Source organism: Anopheles cruzii, chromosome 3 (genome assembly GCF_943734635.1).
Source record: "Anopheles cruzii chromosome 3, idAnoCruzAS_RS32_06, whole genome shotgun sequence".
NCBI classification, from domain to species: Eukaryota; Metazoa; Arthropoda; class Insecta; order Diptera; family Culicidae; genus Anopheles; species Anopheles cruzii.
This window is the reverse complement of record NC_069145.1, coordinates 9,145,092-9,163,649: the sequence shown is the minus strand read 5'-3', so window position 1 is coordinate 9,163,649 and position 18,558 is coordinate 9,145,092. Positions and strand designations below refer to the sequence as shown.

The following is an 18,558-nucleotide window of genomic DNA, read 5'->3' as shown; positions in this document are numbered from 1 at the left end:
GCGATCTACTGGATGGTCACTGGCGATCGTCGTGAGATCGTGCGTTTCTTTTTTGTCCACCGCGCACACACGGCACAAAGAAAACGAATTTCGACCGCGCACACACTAACACTCTCTCTGTGTCTCTCTATTGGGTTGTGCAGGCTGCCACGCCAGAGCACTAGCCAGGCCAGTCGCGATGTCGAACTGCCAGACCGGACCGCGCCAGACAACAACGCCGACTACCAGCCAGGTTCCCCGTGAGGTGCGTGAACGGCCCCGTGAAGCGTGCGCGCGACTGTCACGACGCGGGGTGGTAAATGTTTACGCTCTCCAATTGCGGCTATTCCACCCCCAACGCCCGTGGGTTGGGTGAGGGAGTCCGTGATGCCCGCCGTTGCCTTTCTCTCTCTTCGCTGACCCCGGCGCGCACCATTCCGCCTTCCGTTCCACTTTTTGCGCGAGATTCTGCACGTATTGGTATCGGCGGCTGCTCTGCTGCCGTGGTACATAATTAACCCCTGGATGCGAACCACTCCGAACGATCAGGTCGGTCGGTCGAGTGTCCACCAGGAATCGAGAAGAAGATACTATATGGGGGAACCGTGGCACCGTTAAAACTTTACACCCAAACGACCGCGGCGCACCGTCGTCAAGGGTTTAATGAAAGGCCTCGGTTCTTGTTTCGCGTATTCGCGGTCCACGCGGGTTGCTCCACCCCACTCAACACACCGTCTGAGCAAAGCATAACCCATACATTCGCGAGTGGGCCGCATGGTACGATTGTGGAGCAATCGTGACGAGCATAGAGCACCTCCCCGTGCGCTGGTGGTTGTTGTGCAAGATAAGATCCGCGGCTTCAATATTCATTGTTTTTTTTAAGCCTCTAATTATCGCCGCCGTCGTACTGAACGGTGAATGAAGCTGAGTCGCCATGAAATGGTTAATCCAACCGCGGTACCTGGGTCTCTATTGCGATACTCGATTCGACTGACGGATCATGAGCTCCGGCCCAGTTTTGCTCCGGTGGACCATCAAATCACCATTGTGTGCTGTGCGAGCATACAACGAGCATAACACTTTCTGGCCGCATTCGCCAGAGTTCACTGCCGGGGGCAGTGGATTGAACCGTGTCAATGGCCTAACACACGTGTGTGTGTGGGTTTTTGGCAAAACATCGTTCGCATCGGCTGAACACGTTTTTACTATGTTTTAATTAGCATTACTTTTGGGCAACTCGAGTTGGCGGGCATTTGGCTCAAGTGTTATCCGCCGGCTGCTGATGTCAAACATGATAAACGGTGGCGGCCACAGGTGGTGGTCCGTTTGCTGGCGATTGCGGACGAGATTGCCAGATTGTGCGGGCCTCGTGGCAGGGATACCGACCGATTTAGCGGAACACCTGCTCAAGACGACGGCGTGTGTCTTATCAGCCACGATGAAGGAGTGGGTTGTCGAAACGCGCCCCACTTGTAAGTCACGCGAAAACGAAGCCAAAATGCGGCACAGGGTGTGCTGATTCCGCTTCGGAAGGTCAACCCAACTGTACACTACTAACTGAAGAAACAAAAGCTGTTATTTCAGCATAATCAGAAATCTGTGTGCCGTTGTGTTGACGAGAAAAATCAATTGGTGAATAAGAGATTGAGACAAAACGTGAGGAGAATGTTCTCATGCAACGATAAACAGCCAGAATATGCGACAACTTTATGTGGTGAATGATGTATTCATTTGCGGTCTGCTACGGATTACGTGAGGTGAAGTGTCCTATTCTAGGTTCGCTTTTTGCAACACTCAGCCGCGACCAAATTGAGCACACTCACATGCGTAGCACTGTCTACTGGTCTGCACCGTTTGCCTGCAGCAACAAGCGCCTTTCTACACGCATCGCACGGAGTTAAGCCATTAAAGCCACACTTACCCTTCAATGTCCAGACGAGCACATTCGGCCGCAACTATTCCGCCCTTGGCATGAAAAGTTTTCGCCAAACCCTTGCGGGGCGATCTGGAATGAACGGGGAACGGAAACCTGTCTTAACTGGGACCAACGAGACCAACTCCAAAGAAACGGCAAGTTCTTTGGGAGGACAGTGTTTTTGATTTGGTGCTTAGTTTGCTTTAGTTACATGCTGTCGTGAGTTTTTAGATGAGAAGGATGATCTCTCGGGGGTCGAGTACAGAAATGTGCATGAAATAATGTCGTAATGCTCTTCACACAAGGAGCCTCACTTTCTCACACGTTTCATGGACATTGGCTGAACTAATAGAATAAATTAAAAATAAATAAAACAACCCACGAACGGAAGGTCTACTTCTATGAACTAACAGAGCGTTTCAACAATACACAGAAAAGGGCTGACTCTGCATCGGGCTCGGGTAACTTTCCTCCCCAAATTATTATAAAACACTCCAAATGTGTAGAATTAGCTCTCTGTGTATTCTCGTCTCGCTGGGGCTCTCATTTTGGCCAGTTATTTGCTACTCTCGCGCGCAGGATTTCCTCCCAAGCCACCGCTTTCGGTGGCTTTCGACAACACGAACTGGCCCCACGGATACGGGACGGAGAAGAAAAAACGAAAGAAAAACGAACGATATTTAAGCTTCTGAAGGTTACGGATGACCCACGTTTCAGCCACCGAGTGGCGGGCGGGCCCGGTGTTGGTGGGTGGCATGAAAAATCAATGAAAGTGTGTGGGCTCAAATTATGTAATAAAACTATATTTTATGTTTCCAGCCCGCGTACGAGCGCATGAAGTGAACGATGGCGATGCCGGAACAGGAGGACGAACAGGAGGTCTCCGGGAGGCACACTATATACAACCGTGACGCGGTGAGATATGTTTCGTGGAGGACGATGCGCCTCCAATCTACTCCGTTCGCCATTCGTGTACGGAATAAATACAGAATTAGAAACAAAATCGCAGACATACCCCTTCAAATCGGCCAAGCTGCGATTTTTGCGAAGCATTTTTCTTTGGTTACGTTTGGCTTTGGGTTGCCCCGTGCCGGCGGAGGAGGTCCTTAGAACGCGACCGGATACACCGTCGCCGTGGAGGAACTGCGACTATTCACGGTGCGCGATCACCACCGAGGAGGGCCCGTGATCCCGGTATCGGCCGATAGGAGGAAGTGTTCTGCGAGCCTCGCTCGGCGAAGGATTGGGCTCGAACCGGTTCATCTTGGCATCAGCTAGGGCACCGAGCCTAGCTGGTCCGGCCAGTTAGTGGACGGTATGTATCGATAAGGGGGTTACGGATCGATCTGCAGCAACGGTTAGGTCATTTCTTGGCACACTGCAACGGTTTCACTTGGTTCGCGGATTGCGGTACGCTCCTTCCTAGGGCTTCGTGACCTGCGAAACGGACTCACTGTTCTTCAATCTAGCCAGATAAAACCTACACACTAACCAGGTGTCAACCGACTCTGCGTGCGACCGCGACCGGGAGGACGTGGACTGCAACACGCCTCAAGAAAATCAGGTGGAAGACTAGAAATTCGAAGGGAAATCCTTAGTGTGGAAGGTTCTTGCTCAAGTCTCAGTTCCGTTCTTCGCTCCGATGGTTTTCTCTTGCAAAGCCTAACTCTCTCAATCTCTCGCTCTCTCTGTCCCTCTCTCTCTGAGATATGCTGTATCGTGGCGACAGTTTCATTAATGTTGTCGAAAGGATAAATGGGTTGGTGGGAGCAGCATAATGTTGCGCCGGTTGACAAGAGCGAACCACGGAGAACGCTGGAACGCATGTGTATTGTGTGTTTTGTACTGGCATTTCCGGTGGTGTTAGTGCTCGGTAGTGCGATCGGCATAACGGTCCGCTCGAAATCAATACTAGGCAGTAGAGTGACGCGCCTTTCGCGACCGCGGCCAGGTGAAAAACTGCCACCAGGACAGCAATTACTCTCTACAACTTCATTCTCACCAATACACGCGGTGTGATGTAATCCTTGCCCGATTTCATTTTCATCCGCAGCTCACAGCACCCCATTTTTTTGCTCTTATTTGCCTTCCTTTGACAACCCCATCGCGCTGGGCATGGAACATGGCCCGATCTGTGTACGGCAAGTAAACAATCATCTAAAAAGCAAAATTGCGCACCACAAACAACGGACGAGGGACTGCGGCACTAGAAGGGGCGAAGCCCCGGCTCCGGGGGGTTAGCCAGAAACGAACACGCAAAACACCCCACGGACCTTTTTGCCCAGCAGAGCCGTGGGTGCGAGGGTTTCCGCGAAGATCGAAACAGGAAGCGGCGCCAGTCGTTCACACTGTTCACTTCTTCGATTGCTTATGATTAGCGCGCACCCAGCAGGTACTCTTTCGGTTGCAAAATTCACCAGCACTTGGCCGAACCCCAAAATACGCAACACGCCGTTTGCGTACAGTAAACCTTCTGCACTCACGTTCCCCCCGTTCACGGGCAAATGTTGGCAGGCCCGTGCAACGGAAAGCAGCCCGTGGCATCACCTTGGTTGCAACTTTTCATTGAATATTTTCGATTCCAATCACTTCAATCACTATCTGACAGGTACCGCCGCCGCCGGATAACTTTCTTCAAGAAAACGGGTGCCGCGAGTCGCACTGGCACGCACACACTGACCGGCCAACTCACCGCACACTTCCGTCCGGTGTGCGAGCGCGCGATGTGCATTCGCGGTTCTCGCGTTGCCGCGAGAAACACCGAGAACGCCGGCACAACACACGCGCAAGCGTACGACTTGGAAACGCACGTGAAACGCTCCGTCCCGCTCACGCTTCTCACCGGAGTTCGCGGTGAACGGCGAGCTGCTCACTTAAGTTCACATCGGTTGGGCGGATTTATGTTCGCAGCATAATGCTGATCGATTATTTATTATGCAACAGCCCGTGCTTGTGATCGGCAATGTCTCGATTTGTCGGATGGTTCGACCGAGTCGGCTCGAATTCCGACCGTGGAAACAAACGTCCAGAAGTAACTAAACCGCAGCCGAAAACTATACTCAACAGGTACTTACGACGGACTCATTAAGTTTTGAACATTAAGACTATTGCAATTTCTTCAAAGGTCATTGTGGTTTAATCGTAAGTCATCATGTACTTATTGCTCCCATATCCGAATTGGCTTTGATTAGGCAATTTAAGAATATTTTGTTTTATTGATTGCTTTATAGTAAAATTTTCTAATTCCTAACAAGTCGAGCGGGTGCACGTGTCATGCCATGGCCGTCTGTGGCCATACTTAGTAGCAGTTAAAAAATAAACAATCCTCGGTCCACTCGGTCGGACCGTCCTCGAAAGCCTTAGCTTCTCCAGGAAGGCTAATAGCACACTGACTAGGAACACGAGGTCGACCTTCCCTATTGCTCCGATTCGATTCCTAGAAAATATTTACACCACTGCCCGTGCCGGGGATCGTTGGCCGTCCGGCGCAGTTCTTGCGTTTTCAGTGCCTGCAGCAGCTCACTGGCATCCTCATCCAGGCGAGTAATCTTGGACAGTGGCTGCTGAAAGACAGGGCTTGATGCGTGCGCTTCGTTCGACGCCTTCAGCAACCAGCCCGGCGCAAGCCGCAGCTTATCGATGAGAAACTTCACCATAAACTTCCGATGGTTTTCCAGGGCCTGCGAGGGACTGAAAAGTGCCCGTAGCTCTTCGCACATCCGCAGATCGTACGCGGCGAGATTCACACAAAACAGGAACGTAAGCACGCGCCGCTGGTTCAACTCGTGTTCTTTGGTGATGGCAGGTAACAGGTAGCAGAGCAGATTGTGCAACGGAGACTCGTTCGGAGTGGCCGACGGAACGGCACTGCTGTTACCCGTCAGCGTTTCGATTAGCGTGCACAGTGCCTCATACCGACGCTTCCGGACTCCCGGTTCGCCGTCGTGGCCCTCTCTAGCGGCGTCACCGGCGATGAAGTCATCCTCGTCGTCGAAGTAGCACAGTTCGAACATTTTGGCCAGCACGAACTGACGATGGTTGTAGCAGCTGTAGTCGTGGATGTGCTTGCGGATGAACTTTTCCGTTTTGTGCACTTCGTACTTGAGCAGCTGGGGAGCCTTCATCAGCACCCACTGCCGGTGGCACCACGCGTGGTAGTTGGTGGTGCTCTTGTCCGCACTCTTCTCGCTCAGACTAATCTCGAACGACCAATCGATGGCATCGTAGCCTGCAAAAAGTAGTAGTAAACCGATAATCGATCTGCTCCGATTGAACTGCTACCGACGGCTACTAGAGCCGCCGGTGCCACATTTCACGACCTGCGAACTTACTTTGGAACAGGTACAACCACCGCCGGTACGCAAACGCTTCGTTCGATTTGGGCTTTTTGCTGAGGACGAGTGCCGAGAAGTAAAACTCTTTGGAAATGTCTAACCGATTCTTGGCAAACAGCTGCCGGCGCAGGTTCCAGAAGGTGGCCACGTCCGGGTTGATCAGTATGGCACAGTTAAGATACTTGACGATCGGGACGCTGCCACCGTTCGGGGGGTTTCCACCATTTCCGCCACCACCACCACCACCCGTCCCGCTGAGGCTTCCTCCTCCCGTAAGCTTGCCCTTATCGGCGGCACCCCAACATCCTGCGCCACAACCGGATGGCAGTGTGTTCAATGCCAACCACTCGGTGCGATACCGTAGGATCAATCGGTGCGCATAGGCGTAGATGAACTCGACGCACCACGATTGCAGCCCCAGATTGTGCTCGACGTGAATTACGGGCGACTTATTTTGGTTTAGCGGCATCGGTATAATCTCGAATCCGATTCTGAAACGAAAGCGAAAGGGAGAGAGTTTTTTAGCTCGTGGTGTAGCCAGTTCGTACGCCATTCAGTGAATTTTTTTTTCGAATCCACCTCCGACCCGAATACCACATTTCTGGGCACGCGAGAAACTATCTTAATCAAAATAAATTGCTGCCACCAATTATGCGGAATTACATTCAATCAAATGAACGATGTGACGGTCACTAGCGGCGGGTCTAAGCGATCGTTTTGCAGATCTATCTGTGGCCGCTATCGCTACGCGATGGTGCTGCTGCTTGCGTGCCCGCTCGGCGCTCTGCCTACTCAAGGCCACTACGCGAAGAGTGTGCCTGCGATCAGCAAAACAGGCCCGGAAAAGACAGTCCGACATTACATTGAGTAGCAAAGAAAATGTACGAAAGTTTTACGAGGTTATTTCTTCACATCATAACAAAGGTTCCACCAAAAAACAGATCTTTATTGTAATGTGTAAAGAAAAATTGTGACATTAAATTCCCCACGAGCAGTAACCGAGCAGTGGGCTCTCGGTTTTAATTCGTTTGACCTCTTCGATTGATGCTGCTACGAGGCTGATCTACTTTCTTCTTAGCAAGATACTGCGCTTCTGCGGATAGTGGGCGCCCTGCGTACTTACAGTTCCGGATCGCGAACGAACACGGCATCGATCTCGTTGATAATCTTTTCGCAGAAAGCAGCATCGTCCTCGTCCTGTCCCATCGTGATAGAAAGGATAAAACTCGGAAAGGCCACTGACTTTTGCTTGTCCGCTGCCGCGCACTGGCCGAATTGTTTCCTCTCTACTCTTTCTCCGCAACTGATCTGCTACGCAGCACTAGCCAAGTGTACGGTGAACGGCACGGCCATGAATTGAAATCACAATGAACCTCTCGCGAAGAATTTCGTTCTCTTTATATACGCACGTACCAAGCGCGGTGCCGTGAAATAAGACAAAAGCTATCGCTTCTCCGCCTCAGCCTCAGCCGTTGTCCGATCGTGTCGCGGAAAACAATCTGAAACTCTCTATTGCGGTGATGTGACAACTCGAAGGACGTTGTCATGAGCGAAACGGAAGATGAATGTTATTATTCTGTTCTCTCTCTTGCTGGTGCTACTCGCACGTGGTACATTCAAACTCACCACCTTTGGGATCGAGTGAGAAAAAAGTATCTCGCGAGCGACTGTTTTAAACTACTTTTTAGTTCCCCAGTTCTAGTAAAAATAAGTGCTACATAAAAGCGATTGGATAGTAAAACTTTACTTGTATTTCAACCGACCAAACATATGGTTGGCAATGGAAATTCACCAAAGTTGCTGTCATGTGCGACACGAACAGCCTGTCCAGCTATCCTCTCAAACATTGCGTAACGAGAGAGAATTTCAAAACAAATAGACCGAACGTCAATCTTCGTGGGAAAAACAAACCAAATCCAAGTGAGTGTGGCAAAATTGCGAAATAACTAAGAAATCAGACGAAAAGTTTCCCAAATCGACCGTAATTCCTCTGCTTCACAACATATTTAGGCGGTGGTGTGCAGAGCTGTGCTAAATGGCTTCCAAAATAGTGGCCACGGCTACGGTGCGCGCCGTCAAGAATCGCAAACTGCTTCCGATCAGGGCCGCTTTATCATTGGTAGGAAGGTTATTGATTGCTGGGACTGGGACACGGTTTTTTCACATTGTCTTTCTTTGATTTTGTTAGACACCGGCGGCAGTGAACAGAATAAAACAGCTATTGGAAGGCAAAAACGAATACGTAAGTGGTGGAAATTGGGGAAACGAAAACAAATCTACATCTGTTTATCATCGTTTCAGATTGGCTTGAAGGTTGGCGTTCGGCAACGAGGCTGCAATGGGCTGTCCTACACGTTAGATTATGCCGCAACTAAAGGTGTGCAAAATTCTTGAACATTGCATAAGCCTAACTACAACAGCTCAGCATTATTTTCCAATCGCAAGGGGTTATATAAAACCCACACAATCTGCCTGCGAGCTGTCTACCCGTAATGCGTTATTCTTTTAATGAATAATTATTTTTCCTTTTCTTGTGCTGCAGACAAAATGGACGAGGAAGTGGTCCAGGATGGAGTGAAGGTTTTAATAGACAAGAAAGCTCAACTCTCTCTGTTAGGTTGTAGGCGGTTGATAGCGGCTCAAAATCGGCATCAAATAACCTCGCTCTATACCCCATTGCAGGAACGGAAATGGATTTTGTGCAATCAGATTTATCGGCCGAATTCGTTTTCAACAATCCCAATATTAAAGGAACCTGCGGCTGTGGAGAATCCTTCAGCATCTGAATGTGAGAGCCAACGGCTCGACATAGGCCTGGTTTCTTAAGGCCGAATCTTCTCGCTAGAAGTATCCGCATCGCTTGGAGGCTTCATGGAAGGTGCTAGAGTTTGTTTTTGTAATGCTAGTGTGACAACTGTACATATACAATTTAGTTTAGTATAGCAATTGATTGTTCTAAATAAATCTTGTTGTTGGCTACCATACACTTTCCTTCAAACGCTTTGCTGAACCAACCGAACCCCGATTTGACAATGCTGTAGAATTGAAGCAGGCGGCATGAACGCACATGTAAACAATGGACTCAGAGTCTGCTGGAGCTTCCTGGAACACACCATATTTACGTTCGCTCTGTCTTTCTCTCTCACTCGATCCGTCTTTCTGCAGGATTGCGATTAATATTTGTTCTTGAGCTCTTCTCTGTGGTTCTCGCAAAAATGTTAAAACTCTAAAAACGAATTCTGCACAATCGGATTCCTTCTGGGTTTGACAGCTCGGACGTGAGCGAGAGCGAGCTTCTCATCCGACCGTCTCACTTTGCGCTCGCGGTTTTCACTCTCGCGGGTGGATGGATTAATCATCGCTATCGGAGTGGCGAAGTGGAAAATCCATTTTCATATGCAAAGAGAAATCGGTGCGTCGTGTCACCGCTGCGGCTGAGTGACGGTCGAAAGATCGAAATTTGGAAGCCAACGGCGTGCCAATCCAACCATCCGCTTCGGTGTGCTGTGCGTGAAATGGTGTAGCAGAGGGAGGAGACCGCGAGTGTCCCTGGAGGTCCTGCTAATAATGGGTGTGATGTGAGTATCGGCGAGCTGGCCTTGGTGCGGAAGTAATGCGTGCTCCGTACGAAGAGAAAAACAAATCCAGTTCCACCTTCCAGCCGCCGAAGTGTGTGCGTTTGATTATTATCGGCTCCTCCCGTTCGTGTGCCAAACATCGGGGTCAGTTTTGGTGGCGAAGCAGAATCACTCCACTTTCTTCCGTTACGGCGGATTGGTTTCGTTTCCTTTCGTATCTTATCCAGTGTCCGTTCGATGGGGGGAGGAGGAAGGAATTGGGATCACCGAACTCGGTCGGGCTTTCTTGTTTCTATTATGTGTTTCGTTTCTTTTCTCCTCCCTGCAGTGCAGTGGTTGCAGTCTCGGTTGTGTCGTCTCGGTCCTCGGCAATGGTGTAATGCACTGAGCTGCATTTAGGGTGTCAGTGACACGCCGCAGACAAAGAAAAAGTAAGCGAGAGAATCTCCGTCGGCACGGAACAGAATCACAAAAGGCGCAGGCTGGGTGAGAGACAAAGGAAAAAAAGATCAAATACGGGAAGGACGGCCTCGGAAATCATGGCCGATATGATGAGATTGAGCAGCAGCGGCGGAGCGCTGGGAGGGGGCTTCCAGCGCGACAAACTTGGGTCACCGTCGACCGGTTCGGAGGACGGTGGCGGAGGTATCGATCTGGAGGACATCGTGCAAGCACTGGATCACGACGAGTTCGATGGTCCTCAAACACTGAACGGTAAGCGGCCAGACGTCCGGCCAATGGGAAGCCGACTGTTTTATGCCTTTTTGCCAACTTTCGATCAATCCTCAGGCGATCGTCCGGCAATTGTTGCTCCGCCGGAAAGCGAATGGTATCACGGGCGGCTCGATCGGTACAGTGCCGAGCAGCGGCTAAAGACGGCGTCGAGACTTGGAAGTTATTTGGGTGAGTTACGGGACACACACATTTTGTCCGTGTTGCTATAGTGTTTTCTTCGCTTTGTCCATTTCCGCGGTTCGAATAGTTCGCGAGAGTGATCGTAAGCCAGGATCGTACGTGCTGAGCTACCTTGGGCGAACCGGAATCAACCATTTCCGCATCACGGCGGTGTGCGGTGATTTCTACATCGGTGGCAGACAGTTCTTCTCGCTCAGTGACCTGGTTGGCTACTACACGTCGTGCAGTGATTTGCTGAAGCGCGAACGGCTCGCCTTTCCGGTACCACCGCCGGAACCGGTCAACGATAAGAAACGTGTGGTGGCAATCTTACCCTACACGAAGATGCCGGACACGGATGAACTGACCTTCCAGAAGGGGGACATATTCTTCGTTCACAACGATATGGGTGACGGCTGGCTGTGGGTAACGGCACACCGGACCGGTGAGCAGGGTATGATCTTCCGGGAGCTAGTGGAAGACCTCGACCCGGCCATCGATCCGAACACGGTCTTCCCGTGGTTTCATCCGACGTGCACCAAGAACGAGGCCGTCGATATGCTCGTAAAGGCGGGCCCGGGCAGTTTCCTGGTGCGCCCCAGCGACAACTCACCCGGCGACTATTCGCTCTTCTTTCACATCAACAACCAGATCCAGCGGTTCCGGATCGAGAAGAAGGGCGTCCGGTACCTGATGGGTGGCCGAACGTTCGAGTGTCTCGACGCAGTGATCAATCGCTACCGGAAGGAGCAGATAGTCGAGGGCCACACGTTAATGCACCCGGTCATTAACGGTAGCCAGCCGGAGTATCATCCGCCAACGAATTTGGCCAGTGCGGCGGAGAAAATCTACGCCACGTTGCGCGAGTGCCGCGATCAGAATATGCTGAAAAAGACAAAGGGCATCAAGCATCACGGTTATATGCTGAAAAAGTCCGACAAGACGGCCAAATGGAAGCAGCTGTTCTTTGCCCTGCTGGTGGAAGGGTCAGAGACACACCTGTGCTTCTACGACAGTCCCAAAAAGACAAAACCGAAGGGTTTGATCGATTTGTCGTGTGCTTATTTGTATCAGGTAGGTGTGTGGCGCTTGCTTAAATCGACAGAAGCGGATAATTCCTATCTGAATTCTACTTTCTAGTGCCATGAATCATTCTGGGAGCGGCAGCACTGCTTCCAGATCGTCGAACGTGCGCTTCCATGCTTAGCGACGATCACCTATCTGTGTGCCAACAATCAGGAAAGCTACATCGAGTGGATTTCCGCCCTGAAGTCGCATTGCGTGTCGCAGCTGAGCAAAGCGCAATCGAAGGTTCCACGGTTGCGCGAGCTTCGCTGCCTCAATCTGCAAATTCTCGAAGCCCACCGGCTACCGTTCAAGCTTGTCCCGCATCCGTACTGCGTGGTGTCACTGAACCAGGTCAAGGTTGGCAAAACGCGTGTCAAGACCGCTCCGGATCCGGTTTGGGAGGAGGAATTTGTCCTGGAGTAAGTGCCTTAAAGTCCTTCGTTAGATTGTTCACTCACGCTCGTTTGTATACTGATACTTTTTCCCTCTACTAGTGACGTTCCACCGGATGTAGTCACGATAACGATCACAGTATTGAGTCGCGGCAAGCGTGGGAAGGATTCGGAAGTGGCCGACCTGACGGTTGACTTGTGCAGCCTTAAGAACGGGCAGGAAACGGAGGAATGGTTCCCGCTGAACGGAATGACACCGATGGGTGAGTGGGGCTCGATTCGACTGCGTATACGATACCTGGACGACCTGGTGATGCCGTGCGAGGAGTACAGCCCGCTGCAGCAGCTGCTGGTCGAATCGGAGCTGAACGCGGTGCGCGCACTGTCGGAAATATGCCACAACGATCGTATCCCGTTGGCCACCTCGTTGCTGAAGGTGTTTCGGCACGAGAAACGCGAAACGGAGCTGCTTCGGATCCTGTGCCAGGGCGAAGTGAGTCGCGAAAACGAAACATCGACCCTCTTTCGGGGTGCCTCACTCGCGACGACGCTCATGGATCTGTACATGCGGGCCGAGTGCACGCTATTCCTGCAGTCGGCCGTCTCCGACACGATCCAGCGGATACTGGACAGCAAGCAGTCGGCCGAGCTGAACCCGACCAAGATGGACGTCAGCGATGACGCGTGCTCGAACGCCGAATTTTTGCTCATGATTCTCGATCAGGTCACGCAATCGATCTTCACCTCGCCCGACGCGTGCCCGCGAACGGTGCGCTACATCTGTAACTGTCTGCAGAAGTCGGTGGTGGCCAAGTGGCCGTCGCCGAACGAACGGCTCGTCCGTACGCGCGTCGTGTCCGGATTCATCTTTCTGCGGTTGCTCTGCCCCTCGCTGCTCAACCCACGTCAATTCGGTCTAGTCAATGAAACGCCACACCAAATGGCGACCCGATCGCTGATTATGGTCGCAAAATGTCTGCAGAATCTGGCCAATCTGGTCGAGTTCGGTGGAAAGGTAAGGGCCGCGAAATGGGGCCGGTTCTGAAATTAAGTAAGCTTCAGCCTTAATCGGTTCTATCCTGCCATCCAACAGGAACCGTACATGGAAGTGGTCAACCCGTTTATACTGAAAAACAAGGAGCGTATGATCGTTTTTCTTGATCAGCTGTCGTCCGTAACGGATCCGAACCCACCACCGGGATGCATCCCGGAACCGAGCAGCTGTTGTACGCTGTCCAGCTCGGATGCAGGTTAGTGATATCCTTCGCTGGCAAGTGGCCATCGTGTCTAATGATCGTTTTATTTAAAGGTCGAGAGCTTGCAACGTTGCATCACATCTGCGTTTCGTACCTACCGGAACTGCAAGCCATGAGCAAGACGAACAATTCGCTCAAGAAGCTCGTCACGGTCACGGAGATGCTGTCGAAGCACAAGCTGAAGTACCGCGAAATCATAAGCTAATCAGCGTCCGGTATAGCGCGCTAAAATCGTACAACGAGTATGTATCTTCGTTTTCCTTCCTTCATCTACAAAGCACGCCAGTAATCTGGAATTGGTTGGCATTGATTTGGTCGAATTTTTTTATAGTTGTTTAATCGATTTGTTACAAATCGATTGGTAGAAGACACAGATCGAAGAACTGTGCCCCGAATGTGGGTCACTGAAGCTTCCGCGCGACGGTCTGATTATTTTTATGGAAAAAACACACTTTTTCGCTCTTTGGCGACATTTCGCTGTTTTTATACGCCCAGATCGGTGTGTGTGTGTCCCAGTGTGAGACAATTGATTATCGAGACTCAGGATAAACTATCTTTAGGCATAAATACGACTGATACGACTGGTGGTGATGCACGCTCAGAAGCGTGCTGGCGCAGTGAAGGCAAATGGAAACCAAAAATTAATTAAAAAGAAACGAAACAAATTCAAACTCTCACTCACACACTGCATGCAGACAGCAAGTTCTGGTTCTGTTGCATTTTCTACTCTATTGTTTTGGTTGCCCTCCCGTCGGTGAGTTGCAGCGTTCCATGAAATGAAAGCATAAAATGATGAGCAAGATTTAAGTCAGGAGGGATTTAACGAAGCAAGTATAAACGATAAAACTTAAGGACAAGAAATAACAATCTACACACAGACACAAAGATAATGAAGACATCCGATAGAGAAGAAGACAATGTGGTCCCATTTTTAAAATAATGATATTACACACCGTGAGCATGTTGCGCGAGACTTCGGAAAAGATACTACGTCTTACGTGGCCGCGAGCGGTTTTTCCACGTGTGTTCTCTATCGATTTTGTTGTGTAGGACAAGTAAACAAAACAGGAATTCAACTCGTTCCCCCTGTTCGCAATAGATACTGTCGGATACGGAAGCACTGTGTAAGCAGATCTAATGCGCCAATGTTAATCTGTGCGCTAGTTCCGCAGTAAATTCTCCGATAGCAATAGGGTAGACTCAGGGTCGATGCGTGTAGAGTGTGGTGTAGACTTAAGCCTTTTATTTTCGATCGTATATTAGTGTTTTTGTTTCTTTTCAAAACCATTTTCATTCATCTGTATGGCTTTGCCAATCACGTGGCGAAATCGCCAACACTTGCGTTTTGGGTGGACAGTGTACCACACGTGTAACCGGTGCTCTCTTGTTGAATTTTATGAACGTGGCGCCGTGGGCAATGGTTCTCTTCAAGGTGATCCCCGCACGTTTCACGATTAATATGCTATCTTTTATGTATTTCCTTTCGGTTCCGACAGTAAAACGAAGCATAACTCACGCCACAGTAATGAATTTTAAGAACCCAGTTTTAGATGTAGGAAACGAATGCGATGCATAGTAGAGGCGACGCCAAACAATGACTTTGACGTGACGTGATGGATGGGTAAAAAGACAGACGAAGCGCGAAACCGTTTGTAACGGTAACCAAAACGAACAAATACTTTCCATCTTTATGCTTTTTTCTCCATTTGTACTGATAACTGACAACTGAAACAAAATTAGTGCCGTGCTGTCGACATGTGCTCTCTCTGTGTCAGACATTCAAAGATAATTATCATCTCGGCTCATTGTTTCTGCTTTTCTTTCCGAATCTGTTTTACTAAACATTTTGCTTGCATAGCGTCTCCTATCGCAGAAACTGCAGTGACGGGGAGTTAAAATCGCATGGGCTCATACAAATAGAAACAAAATAATAAATTAGCTGAGCCACTTCCGTTTCACGTTGAGCTCCTTTTTCTGCATCGAGATCAATTAAAAACAAATACACGGTATATAATTCAAGTGTATAGAATAATCAAAGAATTGCAAAAACAAACAAAACGAAAACGAAAAGCTCTTGCTGCTTAACTGTTTTTTCTTCACGGATGCATTTTAATAAGAAATGGAACAAAAAATATATACACTCACGACTATATTTAGCAACATCTATAACATGCTACGGATAATAAAACAATGGTACGATACTCTACACTGGGCGCGAGTGTTTGTGTTTGATTTTGCTGTGCACTAGGTGAGGACTGGTATGAGTCACCGTTCCAAGCGACGCGTAAATTTATTAATTTGAATGCTTGTGCGAAATAGTGAAGGTCATTCGGGGCAAAGCCTGATGGAAAATGTGTTGTGGCATATTGCAAAAGTAGCCTACTGTAGATCGTTATTGGTCAGAACAGTGAATGTTTGAGGAAGGAATGTTTCGTTCTTTCATTCTGGGAAGTCAAGTAGGCTTGTCGTATTCGAATTAGCTAAATTTGAAACAATTTTATTCCAGTTTCGGGGTAGCGTTTATCGTGGCGTACACAACACAAGTGGCGCTGGCGAGAATAGTTTTAGTTTTTCCCACATTTATCAGCGTCTCCAACGCAGCAGCACCTACTTTCGGCATATGTGGTGTGTAGCAGCTCTAGGAGCCGCTTCTGGCTACGAGAATCACCATTATTCGGGCGAGGCCTACCGCGATTCAAATCTTAAGTATGCATTCATTTTCCTTGTGGGGCTCTGTGTGGTACAAGATTCTAGCGCTCCGCTATGGCGTGGAAACGGTACGATCGGGTCATTCGATGGCCAGTTGGGTTGTTATTGTCAGCTTGGCGCAGAACAGCGGATACACCGGTAGACACCAGCATCTTTTGATCGGTGGTGGATGGATAGTTTGCCTTCGATATACTGAACTTGGTGTTGGTCACTGTAATACTGGGTTCCGTCTCCCGCTCAACAAAAGCCAGTTTTGTTTTCCGCGTCATTTTTTTTTGCTATTGCTTTCGATGTTACAGAAACAAAAATGACCGATCGGTGCAAGAAAAAAAAAAAACGGAAGGGAGATGGGATGGACTACGGCGGCACTCCACTGAAGTTGTGAATTTAAAATTACAAATAAATAGTTTTCTTCTAGTTGCTTCTCGGTTGTCTTCCGTTTTGCGTCACAATTCACTAGAACAGCCACTCATTTGCTTCTTACCGTTGACGATGGCCGGGCGGAAGGTGTTTATGGCATTGCCACCCTCTACTTGATCCGGTCACAGATGGCATTCGTGTACTCTGAGCACTTGGCTTTGCCACCCAGATCGCCGGTAAGGTACTTTGCCTCCTTGATCGTATCGAAGCACGCGCTCTGAATCTTGTCCGCCTGCTGGTTGAGTTCCATGTGCCGCAACATCATAACGGCCGACAGTAGCAGGGCCGTCGGGTTGGCCAGATCCTTGCCGGCGATATCCGGCGCCGTTCCGTGCACCGACTCGAAGAGCGCTCCATTGAGGCCCATGTTACCGGACGGCGTTAGACCGAGGCCACCAACAAGTCCGGCACACATGTCGGACAGAATATCACCGTACAAGTTGGGCATCACCTAGTGGATCAATGGAACATTTGTAGAAAAAACAGAAAACTGAACCCTGAACTGCGGTGACCACTTACCAACACATCGTACTTTCGGGGATCTTGCACCATGTTCAGGCAGACCGTGTCCAGATACCGTTCCTCGAACTTGATCTCCGGATACTTCTGGGCCATATCACGGCAGCAGCGCAGGAACAGACCGTCCGACATGCGCATAATGTTGGCCTTGTGCACAACGGTCACCTTCTTGCGGTTGTTATCTTTGGCATATTTGAAGGCATACTCCGCCACGCGGTTCGATGCCTCCTCGGTGATCAGCTTGATACTTTGCACCACTCCGTCGACAATTTCGTGCTCGATACCGGAGTACTCGCCCTCGGTGTTCTCTCGGATGGTCACGACGTCCACGTTGTCGTATAGCGTTTTGTAGCCCTCCAGACTGCGGCACGGGCGCACGTTCGCGTACAGGTTGAACTCCTTGCGCAGGGCCAAGTTCAGCGACCGATGGCCCTTACCGACCGGCGTCATCAGTGGGCCCTTAAGGCCGACCTTGTTGCGGTTCACCGAATCGATGGCCCCCTGAGGGATACCAAACTTTCCATCCGGATTCTGCAACGTAAATCATCAAATTATTTATCTTCGAAAATCATCAATCAGCGCCGCAGATTTGTTGACTTACCCGCACCGGGGTCACGTCCACGGTTTCCCATTCGATCGGTACGCTGGCGACGGCAAAAATCTTCTGCACGGCAGCGGAAATTTCCGGCCCAATCCCGTCGCCCGGGATGAGCGTCACTTTGCGGGAGCCGGACGCAAACGAACGCGCCCCGAACGGGGTGACCGTCTAGATGGCAAGAAGAAAACAGACGGGGAAAGTATGTACCGCAAACGAAAAGTTCTCCGTTACGTAAGCGCAGCGACGCGACACTTCAGTGCCTGGTTTGTCTACTACACAGTGCACAGTAGAATGACAAGAGGGGCTTTTCGGAGGGGGTGATAAGAGTTTAAGAAAATGAACCTGGAAGCCATTTTCCGTGCCACATCCGAAAGTACTGGCAAAACAATGAGTGCAGATCGTGAGGCATTAATTACTTTAACAATCGTGTCGCTTCTCGCAACGTCTGCTCGGGAGGACGAGGTTATGTAAATTTTGACCCAATTGTCCTTCAGTTGGTTGGACAGTTTCGCCAGCAAACTTCCGAATTCGCCATCCAACTAGAAGACACAAGGATCAACGGAGGGTGTGAGGAGGCGTATGGGAATTTTCATGGGTGTCGGTTGATCGCCAAACACTGCACGTAAAGGCCGTGACCTCGGGAAGCACCGTGTTATGGAATAATGTGTATATTGAACACGCGCACGAATCGCCTCGGAAGGTCTTTCAGTTTACGGCTTTAAACAGAAAGCTACACACGACGGGATCACCACCGGGGGAGGGAGTTTGGAAATGTCACTTGGGTTTTTTTCTTACAATTTTCTTTATCAATCGCGCAGCCATGCTTCGAGATACCGAATCAAAATTATTGTGAATTGTGCGACCACCAGAAGACGACAAAACACGATTCGCTCGTG

General features: G+C 49.9%; 4 protein-coding genes across 7 annotated transcripts; 2 read left to right on the top strand and 2 right to left on the bottom strand.

Annotated features, from left to right (window-relative positions):
* Nucleotides 1-5,090: 5,090 nt before the first annotated feature.
* On the bottom strand, nucleotides 5,091-7,555 carry LOC128272364 (uncharacterized). The gene is made up of 3 exons (XM_053010159.1): nucleotides 7,352-7,555; nucleotides 6,226-6,719; nucleotides 5,091-6,122 (listed from the first exon to the last, which is right to left on the bottom strand). Exons 1-3 carry the CDS (start codon nucleotides 7,432-7,434, stop codon nucleotides 5,311-5,313), a joined length of 1,389 nt encoding a protein of 462 aa, XP_052866119.1. The 5' UTR covers nucleotides 7,435-7,555; the 3' UTR covers nucleotides 5,091-5,310.
* Nucleotides 7,556-8,092: 537 nt separating this feature from the next.
* Nucleotides 8,093-9,212, top strand: LOC128272072 (iron-sulfur cluster assembly 1 homolog, mitochondrial). The gene is made up of 6 exons (XM_053009802.1): nucleotides 8,093-8,148; nucleotides 8,239-8,347; nucleotides 8,417-8,470; nucleotides 8,530-8,605; nucleotides 8,771-8,845; nucleotides 8,911-9,212. Exons 2-6 carry the CDS (start codon nucleotides 8,264-8,266, stop codon nucleotides 9,012-9,014), a joined length of 393 nt encoding a protein of 130 aa, XP_052865762.1. The 5' UTR covers nucleotides 8,093-8,148; nucleotides 8,239-8,263; the 3' UTR covers nucleotides 9,015-9,212.
* Nucleotides 9,213-10,345: 1,133 nt separating this feature from the next.
* On the top strand, nucleotides 10,346-15,607 carry LOC128271302 (ras GTPase-activating protein 1). Its single transcript, XM_053008764.1, has 7 exons — nucleotides 10,346-10,520; nucleotides 10,596-10,709; nucleotides 10,789-11,774; nucleotides 11,841-12,187; nucleotides 12,263-13,175; nucleotides 13,254-13,410; nucleotides 13,470-15,607. The coding sequence occupies exons 1-7, from the start codon at nucleotides 10,346-10,348 to the stop codon at nucleotides 13,619-13,621; spliced, it is 2,844 nt and encodes a 947-aa protein (XP_052864724.1). The 3' UTR covers nucleotides 13,622-15,607.
* Nucleotides 15,608-15,875: 268 nt separating this feature from the next.
* On the bottom strand, nucleotides 15,876-18,558 carry LOC128274691 (probable isocitrate dehydrogenase [NAD] subunit alpha, mitochondrial). 4 transcript variants are annotated; one of them, XM_053012963.1, is made up of 5 exons: nucleotides 18,441-18,484; nucleotides 18,079-18,181; nucleotides 17,666-17,830; nucleotides 17,065-17,595; nucleotides 15,876-16,996 (listed from the first exon to the last, which is right to left on the bottom strand). In XM_053012963.1, exons 1-5 carry the CDS (start codon nucleotides 18,482-18,484, stop codon nucleotides 16,655-16,657), a joined length of 1,185 nt encoding a protein of 394 aa, XP_052868923.1. In that variant the 3' UTR covers nucleotides 15,876-16,654. The 4 variants fall into 4 exon arrangements, with proteins under 4 accessions (XP_052868923.1, XP_052868922.1, XP_052868925.1 ...); XM_053012962.1 differs by having other exon boundaries at nucleotides 18,079-18,201; nucleotides 18,458-18,484; XM_053012965.1 differs by lacking the exon at nucleotides 18,079-18,181 and having other exon boundaries at nucleotides 17,666-17,817; nucleotides 18,442-18,484.

What these genes read in the sequence shown, in the direction of transcription:
- LOC128272364 (XM_053010159.1), bottom strand. Translation starts at nt 7,434, where the DNA reads ATGGGACAGGACGAGGACGATGCTGCTTTCTGCGAAAAGATTATCAAC. An exon ending in TTCGTTCGCGATCCGGAACT is followed by an intron (nt 6,720 to 7,351) that starts GTAAGTACGCAG and finishes CTTTCGTTTCAG; the next exon opens with AATCGGATTCGAGATTATAC. An exon ending in GTGGTTGTACCTGTTCCAAA is followed by an intron (nt 6,123 to 6,225) that starts GTAAGTTCGCAG and finishes TACTTTTTGCAG; the next exon opens with GCTACGATGCCATCGATTGG.
- LOC128272072 (XM_053009802.1), top strand. Translation starts at nt 8,264, where the DNA reads ATGGCTTCCAAAATAGTGGCCACGGCTACGGTGCGCGCCGTCAAGAAT. An exon ending in TGGAAGGCAAAAACGAATAC is followed by an intron (nt 8,471 to 8,529) that starts GTAAGTGGTGGA and finishes TCATCGTTTCAG; the next exon opens with ATTGGCTTGAAGGTTGGCGT. An exon ending in AGATTATGCCGCAACTAAAG is followed by an intron (nt 8,606 to 8,770) that starts GTGTGCAAAATT and finishes CTTGTGCTGCAG; the next exon opens with ACAAAATGGACGAGGAAGTG.
- LOC128271302 (XM_053008764.1), top strand. Translation starts at nt 10,346, where the DNA reads ATGGCCGATATGATGAGATTGAGCAGCAGCGGCGGAGCGCTGGGAGGG. An exon ending in TGGTCCTCAAACACTGAACG is followed by an intron (nt 10,521 to 10,595) that starts GTAAGCGGCCAG and finishes ATCAATCCTCAG; the next exon opens with GCGATCGTCCGGCAATTGTT. An exon ending in GAGGAGGAATTTGTCCTGGA is followed by an intron (nt 12,188 to 12,262) that starts GTAAGTGCCTTA and finishes TCCCTCTACTAG; the next exon opens with TGACGTTCCACCGGATGTAG.
- LOC128274691 (XM_053012962.1), bottom strand. Translation starts at nt 18,484, where the DNA reads ATGGCTGCGCGATTGATAAAGAAAATT. An exon ending in GAAGCGACACGATTGTTAAA is followed by an intron (nt 17,831 to 18,078) that starts GTAATTAATGCC and finishes CTTGCCATCTAG; the next exon opens with ACGGTCACCCCGTTCGGGGC. An exon ending in CCCGAAAGTACGATGTGTTG is followed by an intron (nt 16,997 to 17,064) that starts GTAAGTGGTCAC and finishes TTGATCCACTAG; the next exon opens with GTGATGCCCAACTTGTACGG.